The 8,875-nt window shown below is 44.0% G+C and overlaps 1 protein-coding gene across 1 annotated transcript; it reads right to left on the minus strand.

Moving 5' to 3' along the window:
- Positions 1-911: 911 nt before the first annotated feature.
- LOC126994814 (uncharacterized) lies at positions 912-2,435 on the minus strand. The gene is made up of 2 exons (XM_050854094.1): positions 2,202-2,435; positions 912-1,906 (listed from the first exon to the last, which is right to left on the minus strand). Exons 1-2 carry the CDS (start codon positions 2,333-2,335, stop codon positions 1,258-1,260), a joined length of 783 nt encoding a protein of 260 aa, XP_050710051.1. The 5' UTR covers positions 2,336-2,435; the 3' UTR covers positions 912-1,257.
- Positions 2,436-8,875: the final 6,440 nt, after the last annotated feature.

Genomic DNA, 8,875 nt, shown 5'->3' on the forward strand with positions numbered 1-8,875 from the left:
AAGATGAAAGGCAAGAACAATAAATGGAAAGACAAAAGACAAAACAGACGATACAAACAGAAAAGAAGAAGGATAAAAAAATATACGAATAAGGCTGAAAAACAAAATAAAAGGAAGGATAAGTAAAACACGGATGGGGAGGAGAAGAATCAAAGCAAGAATCGTGCCAAATCTGTTCTCCGACTTGCCAATAACTCCTTCATCAATAGATCAAATGTCAAAATTTTGCTAACAAAATTGTTTCCATCTACCTGAAAATCGCTCCCACAAACTCTCTCTCCTTTTTTTGTCTAGTCTTCTTTTATTCCGCTCACCTATCTTCTAATTTACTCCTGCTTATGTTCATTCTCTCCCAGTTTTAATTCTACGTTTTCATCTTTTTTTCCTTTTTCATCTTTCAGTTTTTTCTATTCATCGTTTTTTTCAATTTTTTCCTTTTTTTTCCTTTTTCGTCTTTCATTACTTTTTTCTCCTCATTTTTTATTGTTTTTTCTGACGTTCTTCGTTTTACATTCTGCTCAAATTTAACGGTTTCCCATTGATTTTCTTTTTTTGATTCTCCGTTTTCCTTCTTCCTTTTCCTCTTCTACTTCCTTCCAGTCCTCACGCTCTTCTTCTTCCTCTTTATCCTATTCCTAATTTTGCTTTTTATCTTTTCTCTTTTTTTCTCTTCCCTCTCATTTTTTTCTTAATTATGCTTTTACATCTTTTCTCTCCCACGTCTATCTCAATCTACTCTTTCAATCACTTCCTCTTCCTCTTCTACTTCCTTCTAAGCATACAGGCAAGAGCATTCTAATATCTTTCATTTAAATATAGTTTTAAAACAGGTGGTCGTTCAGACAACTCCTTACATAACGTTTCTTGTTCTGAGGTGCAACACGACCCCACTATCCCTGCCTAAGGTTTTTTGTAAGACAATATTTTCTGTTTTTTCATTTGAAATATAAGATAAGAAATGTAAGCACACACATGCGTCCAAACACTCCCCACAGATGCGACACTCTTGAACAATTTGTTCCGTAGAAGTGGCACCGTTCCATGGGATGCGTTCCTCTGCATGGTGATTTTAGTCAGCTGGCGAGCCGTTCCTCTCAGTGTGATTGTGGTGCTTCTTGGCACTCCTCAGTCTCTGTTATCACCAGTCAGCGACAGTTACTGTTCAGCGGGTGTTGAGAAATGCACCCGGAATGTACGTCACCTGTACGTCGCTGAACATTTGAGTTTGATCACGAAGCTGTGTACTCGCCTGTGTACTCACAGAAACTCGCCACCACTCGGCTTTGCGCCTCTCTTGGCGCGACTTCTGCTGCGGGAGTTGGTGCCCCGATGTGTCTGTCCCTCGTAGAAATGCCTTGTTTCGTATCTTGGCGGGACGTGGCTGCTGGCGTTGTGCTGGCGGTGCTGTGAGTGGCGGCTGTTGGTGTAGTTGTGTGCAGCATACCAGCCACTGTTTTGCTGGAAGGAGTCGTTGCTCTGCTGTGTCGGCCTCCCGAGGTGCCGAGGTGCGCCACGCAGCGAGTTAGAGGCGGATCTAACGGGCTGCTGGTGAGGCCTCAAGGTAAAGTTGGGAGGCTGAGTGACTTGGAGCGGCGCGGCGTATCTGAAGGTGTCGTGGCCACGGTACAGCTCACGTTCCTTGACGGGGGCGCGGAGGTTACCAAGGTTGAACCACACGTGTCTTGGACAGGTGGACCGTGGCATCTTTTCTTTCTTCAGGATACCTTTAGGAGACTTCCCTTCAGTAGTGGTATTCATTTGTGCACAGCGAGCTGCTCCAACTGTTTGCTGGTGTCGTGTGTTGTGTTTCTTTACCGCGTCCTTTGCTGACCCTTTCTGTGGCTTCACTGTTCTCTCCTTTCGCCTGTCCAGCTCAGGACGAATGCTGGAGAGACGGAAGCCATACCTGAAGTAGTCGTAGCCACAGTACAGCTCACGATCCTTGACGAAAGTGTTCAGGTTCTGGAAGTTAAAGCGCACACATTTATGAGCGGTGCTGGCCGTCTTTCCTTTCTTGAGGATCCCTGTGAGATGTTGTGGCTCATTGATTTTGTTGGCTGAATCTGTTGCTTCCTCTGCTACTGTTTTCTGAGCCTCTGGCAGTTTGTTTACTGCTTCCTTTGTTGGCTCTTCCTGTGGCTCCACTGCTCTCTCCTTTAGGCTTTTCAGCTCAGGACGAATGCTGGAGAGGGAAGCCATACTTGCAGTAGTCGTAGGCACAGTACAGCTCACGAATTTTGACGAAAGTGTTCAGGTTTTGGAAGTTGAACCTGATAGTTTTCTTGACCGGAGTTTGAGATGCATCCCGCTGTTTGAAGCTGCTGATAAGGGGCATCTTTTCCGGTGGGCCGGTAACGGCCTTGCTCCTGCTGGAAGGAGCGTCCCCAGCCGTGCCTTGGTGCTCGGAGGGGAGCTCATCGTATACCTCCTTTATTTTCTCTCTTGACCATGTGCAGAGTAATTACGAGTGTGAACCCTCGTGCCATGGCTATCCACTTGCGTGCAGTCTTTTTGTGCGACTGTTGTATCATCCACTGGCTTGTGGACCTTCTCTCTCTTCACCAAGTGGATTATGATGATGAGAGTTTGACGCCTCTTGCCAGTGGCCTCCTTTTCGCCCTTCCCCACCACCCCATCAGCATCCAGCAGGGTGTCGGAGGGGATCTCCTCCTCCACCACTGAGAGAGGCTGAGCAGCCTTCTTCAGGCAGACCAGGGCCTGTTGCCCTGCATCGGCCTGGGCACCCGCGTTTTCGGTTTCCTCGACGATGTCGTCCGGTTCTCGGAGGCTGTGGCGCTTCCGCCTGGCGAAGAGCCAGCCGAAGCACCCGCAGCACCAAGACTTCTTCACTTGTTTTTGTTGAGTCATTTTAATGTAAATGAACAATCTTTAGCAGGAACGTGCAGGTCATCAACTCTGCCTCTTCTGGGATGGCTTCTCCTCGTCGTGTGCCGCCTTGGCTAAACCGACCACTGGCGGGGACGCTCAAAGAAAAGGCTGAAAGTGTAACGCTGGGGCGATGGGACGTAATGCAGGTGACGAAATGTTGCTGGGAGTAGTGCGCCCATCCCACGCCCACGCCCTCATGCTCCTCCTGACACCCACACCAACCCACACAACCCACTCCCTCATCCCTGGCCGAATGATTGCAACAAGTATTACGCCCATGCCAATCCCGCACCCACGCCCTCATGCTCCTCATGCCACCCACACCAACCCACACAACCCACTCCCTCATCCCTGGCCGAATGATTGCTACCAGTATTACGCCCATGCCAACCCCGCACCCACGCCCTCATGCCACCCACACCAACCCACACAACCCACTCCCTCATCCCAGGCCGAATGATTGCTACCAGTATTACGCCCATGCCAACCCCGCACCCACGCCCTCATGCTCCTAGCTCCTTCTACTCACACCAAGCCTCATAATTCATCCCCTCACCTTCATCTAAACCTGCCGGGCCGCAACACACATCTCGTCACACCGAGAAGCCGCCGTGAGCCGGGACTGGCCGCATCGTGCCCACCTTACCCAATGAACCACTCGGCCGAAAATTCTTGCCACAAGCCCAGCAAGAACTTCGTATTATTAATCTTACAAGAATAATAACATGTCACACAAACATATTTCCCTTATATTGATTATTGGCAATGAAGGGAGGCGTACAAAATATTTACAGTTACAAATATTTAGCTGCTGCAACAATACGATTTCTCGGGTAGTTTTTTTCTTCTGAATTTTCACAGATGACGCGTTCAGCGGCGTGAGGCTTTGTTAACTACTGGATCGTCCCGCCTTGCCCTCCAGGAGCCTTGGTGATGGATTTGCCTCTTGTTAGCATTGAACTACACACACACACACACACACACACACACACACACACACACACACACACACACACACACACACACACACACACACACACACTTAACACCACCTCTTACTGCCACCTGCTGACTCTCTCTCTCTCTCTTCTTTTTTTGTCCAGTCTTCTTTCATTCCGTTCACCCATCTTCTAATTTACTCCTGCTTATGATCATTCTCTCCCAGTTTTAATTCTACGTTTTCATCTTTTTTTTTTCCTTTTTCATCTTCCACTCTTTTCTATTCATCGTTTTTTTTTCTCCAATTTTTCCCTTTTTTCCTCTTTCCTTTTTTATTATGTTTTTTTTTCATTTTTTTTTCTGACGGTCTTTGCAATACATTCTGCTCAAATTAAACTGTTTCCCATTGATTTTCCTTTTTTGATTCTCCTTTTTCCTTCTTCCTTTTCCTCTTCTACTTCCTTCCAGTCCTCACTCTCTTCTGCTTCCTCATTACCCTACTCCAAATTTTCCTTTTAATCTTGTTCTTTTTTTCTTCCTTTCATTTCTTTCTAAATTTTGCTTTTACACTTTTTCTCTCCCACGTCAACCTTCTCAATCTCCTCTTTCAATCACTTCCTCTTCCTCTTCTACTTCCTTCTACTCCTAACTCGCCTCTTCTTCTTCCTCATTATCCTACGCCAACTTTGCTTTTTATCTCATATCTTTTTTTTCTTCCATCTCAATCTCCTCTTTTTCCTCATCTTTCAATCACTTCCTCTTCCTCTTCCTCTTCTACTTCCTTCTAATCCTCACACTCTTCTTCTTCCTCATTGTCTTATTCCTAATTTTGCTTCTTATCTTTTTTTTCTTTCCTCTTTTCTTTTTTAATGTTGCTTTTACATCTTTCCTCTCGCACGTCTGCCTTCTCAATCTCCTCTTTCTCCTCCTCTTTCAATCACTTCCTCTTCCTCTTCTACTTTCTTCCAGACCTCACGCTCTTCCTTCTCATTATCGTACTTCAAATTTTGCTTTGAATTTTTTTTTTTCATCCCTTTCATTTTTTTTATGTTGCTTTTACACATTTTTTTCTCGCACGTCAATCTTCTCAATCTCCTCTTTCTCCTCCTCTTTCAATCACTTCCTCTTCCTCTTTTTCTTCTACTTTCTTCCAGTCGTCACGCTCTTCTGCTACCTCATTATCTTACTTCAAATTTTGCTTTTAATCTTTTTTTTTTCCTGCCTACCCTCTCATTCTTAATTTGGCTCACATCTTTTCTCCCGCGCGGCCGTTCTCCAACCCCTCTTTTACTTCCTCATTATCTCAATCTAAATTTTGTCATCCATTTTGTTTTCTTTCCTTTCATCTCTTCCTCTTCTCCTCCCCATCCGTGTTTTTACTTATCCTTCCTTTTATTTTGTTTTTTCAGCCTTATTCGTATATTTTTTTTATCCTTCTTCTTTTCTGTTTGTATCGTCTGTTTTGTCTTTTTTGTCTTTCCATTTTATTGTTCTTGCCTTTCATCTTCCTCCTTCCTGTCATTTCACTTTTGTATATTATTTTTTTTACTTCTACTTCCTCGTTTTGCTTTCCTGCGTTTTACATTCTCATAATATTACTCTTCCCAATTTCTACACATTTAAATACTCTCTTTTGTTTCTCTTCTTTCCCATCCGTGTTTAGTTTCTCCTTTTTATTGTTTTCTTCCAACTTTTTCTATTTCTTTTCATATCCTCTTACTTTTTCATATACCTCTAAGTCTTATTTCGCCTCTTATCCCTTCTCCCTACTCTGCCTTGCTTTAATTCTTCCATCGCCTTCCTCGTAACTTCCTTTTTGTATCCTCTACGTTCTTTGAGTTTTAATTCCTTGACATTTTTTCTTCCACTTCCTTCTCCCGTTTTCTTGTTCATCTTCTTGTTTCGTGTTTGCATATTTTGTTTTCACCTCATCTAATATTTTTTTCCTTTACTTTTCTTCTCCGTTCCTCTTCTTTTCCTTCTTTTCTTCCTCTTATTCCTTCAAAACTCTCACTTACTCATACTTATTATTTCCATATTTCTCCTTCTCTTTTTTTCTACTCAAAAACTTTCCTTCGATATTTGGGTTCCCCTTTTATCATTTTCCTCCTATTCTCTTCCTCTTTTGCAGTAGTGGTGGTGATGGATGGGTGGGGGGCGGCTGTATGGTAGTTCTGGCGGTTGAAGTGCCTGCCATGATGGTGTTAATGGTAGTTATCCAAGTGGTGGGTGATTAGTAGTGGTGGTAGCGGCGGTGTTCGTTATAATGTTGTTGGTAGGTATGCCTATTGTGAATTTGAATCTGCGGGTTTGATGTACCATGTTTCACTGACTATTCTTCCATTGTGTGTGTGTGTTTGTGTGTGTGTGTGTGTGTGATCGCGTATTCCCGTTCTGTGTCACATTTTTGCACAGCTCTCCTCCGCCCCGCCCTTCTCGTGGCCTGACAGCCAATCACACAGCAGAGCCGCGTGTGGGATTTGGATGGGGCAGTGTTACGAGTTGCGTCCCACAAGGGTCGGTGCTGGGTCCTCTGCCTTTTATTATTTTCATCAATGACTTGGAAACAGGAATTAGTAGTGATGTCAGTAAGTTCGCAGATGATACCAAGATCGGTAGAGTAATCCAATCAGACAGGGCCGCTAGGGTTCTCCAGGATGAGCTTGACAGACTATATGATTGGGCGGGGAAGTGGCAGATGGAATTCAATGTCGGGAAGTGTAGCATTTTGAGTGTAGGTAGAATAACTCCTCACACAATTACTCCTTAAATGACACCTCTAAACAGGTCCGGGCGTGAGAGAGACTTAAGCTACGGTCACACTTGCTATTGTTAACGCAAGCCTGGCTTTTGTTTTCGCTGGCTTGCCAGCGATACGCGCGGCAGTCTGGTCACACCACATGCAAAGTCCGCTAGCTAGCTAGCTAGCGGATCATATCATAACAACACTAGCCGCTATGGAGGAAGCACTTCTTGGATTCGCTCTGTCCACAATTACTCTTGCCACTTGTTTTGTAGCCAGTGAGGACTTAAAGAAGAAAAGTGAAACGAAAGTGGATAAGACCATGGCTGGCAAGTGTGTTCGCTCTTGCTCTTGCTGTACAGGTGACCCGTTAGAAAGTCACCGAGGTCAAATAAGAACTGAATATTATATTTCTATTAAAGAAAAAATACATTTGGAAATTTTCTGTGTGCCTGTCGTCTAGCTTTTAACGCATTTATTTAAAAGTCCTCAAAAAAAAAGAAATGGATTTTTTTGCTATGCTGCTGAATATTTAATAGTTTCTTTCCTTTCATTCGGCTTCGGCTACCGCTGCAGCAGTACGTGCCAGAAACGGTCCGTATCATAGCTCAATAAAGATATCATTAGATCGTGCAGCACACAAGGCTGGCCAATGACCGAGCCGACAGGACACAGTAGCTAGATCCAGTAGCTAGTGTATCCCGCACCTGATGACCTGTCCTAGTGACGGCTTCAATGTCCACAGGGCTCAAAAATCGTCAGAGTTAAAAGCTAAAATCGGGCTTGGTTTCATCTCAAGGAGCGTAGGCAATAGGGAGCTGAAGTCATCCTCAAACTTTGCTTAGCATTATTTAGACCTCATCTCGATTATGCAGTTCAGTTCTGGTCCCCCACTATAGAATGGATATCAAGGTGTTAGAATCTGTACAGAGGAGGATGACAAAGATGATTCAGGGGGTGAGAAACTTGCCTTATGAAGACAGGCTGAAGCACTTAAATCTACACTTTCTAGAAAGGCGAAGGTTGCTAGGAGACTTGATCGAAGTCTATAAATGGATGAAGGGCTTTAAAAGGGATGTCAATAAGATTTTGATAGTAACAGAGCCAGGTAGGACGCGTAGCAATGGTTTTAAGTTAGACAAATTCAGATTCAACAAAGACATAGGCAAGAATTGGTTCACCAATAGAGTGGTGGACGAATGGAACAGGCTTGGGAGCCATATTGTGGGTGCCAATACCGTAGATACATTCAAGAAGAGGTTAGATAAAGCCATGGATGGTGAGGTAAGGTGGGGTTGAGTGTACAGGAGCTGCCTTGCATAGGCCAACCGGCCTCTTGTAGACTCCTTACGTTCTTATGTTCTTATGTTCTTATGTTCCATTTCCCGTAAAATTCGTCAAGTTCATCTGTCTTTTCAACATAAAAAGGTCGAAGATACATAAGTGTGTACTATGTGGACGTATTTTTTTTATTATTCTTTCATTTGATTTTGTTCGACTTTGATTAAATCCAGTCAGTGAAGAAATAGAACGGCCAGACTGGTGTGTTGACATCATCACTTGATGAGAGAGAGAGAGAGAGAGAGAGAGAGAGAGAGTTTTGTGGGAGCTATTTTCAGGTAGACGGAAACATTTTTGTTAGCAAAATTTTGACATTTTGATTTACTGATGAAGGAGTTATCGGCAAGTCGGAGAACAGATTTGGCACGATTCTTGGCATAAATGTGACGACCATTATTAGCATAAGTTCTAAGGCTCCGGCACCTTCTGTGAGCTGCCTCAATCGTTGATAGCACGCGAACAAGCGTGACTGAACCAGGGAGTTTTGCCGTGATAAATGAATAACGCGGAATGTGTGGCTCCATCCCGATCTCACCTCCGTCACGCTCTGGGCACGCGTCTCAGACCTGGAAGCTATAATCATTCCGCAGAGAATGAGAGACAAAATAAAACTCAGGTCATCACACTGAGCTGAAGCATAATGGCAAGAGCATTCTAATACCTTTCATTTAAATATAGTTTTAAAACAGTTGGTCGTTCAGACAACTCCTTACATAACGTTTCTTGTTCTGAGGTGCAACACGACCCCACTATCCCTACCTAAGGTTTTTTGTAAGACAATATTTTCTATTTTTTCATTTGAAATATAAGATAAGAAATGTAAGCACACACATGCGTCCAAACACTCCCCACAGATGCGACACTCTTGAACAATTTGTTCCGCAGAAGTGGCACCGTTCCATGGGATGCGTTCCTCTGCATGGTGATTTTAGTCAGCTGGCGAGCCGTTCCTCTCAGTGTGAT

Source organism: Eriocheir sinensis, unplaced genomic scaffold (assembly GCF_024679095.1).
Source record: "Eriocheir sinensis breed Jianghai 21 unplaced genomic scaffold, ASM2467909v1 Scaffold886, whole genome shotgun sequence".
In the NCBI taxonomy this organism is placed as follows: domain Eukaryota; kingdom Metazoa; phylum Arthropoda; class Malacostraca; order Decapoda; family Varunidae; genus Eriocheir; species Eriocheir sinensis.

What these genes read in the sequence shown, in the direction of transcription:
- LOC126994814 (XM_050854094.1), bottom strand. Translation starts at nt 2,335, where the DNA reads ATGCCCCTTATCAGCAGCTTCAAACAGCGGGATGCATCTCAAACTCCG. An exon ending in TGTGCCTACGACTACTGCAA is followed by an intron (nt 1,907 to 2,201) that starts GTATGGCTTCCC and finishes CGACTACTTCAG; the next exon opens with GTATGGCTTCCGTCTCTCCA.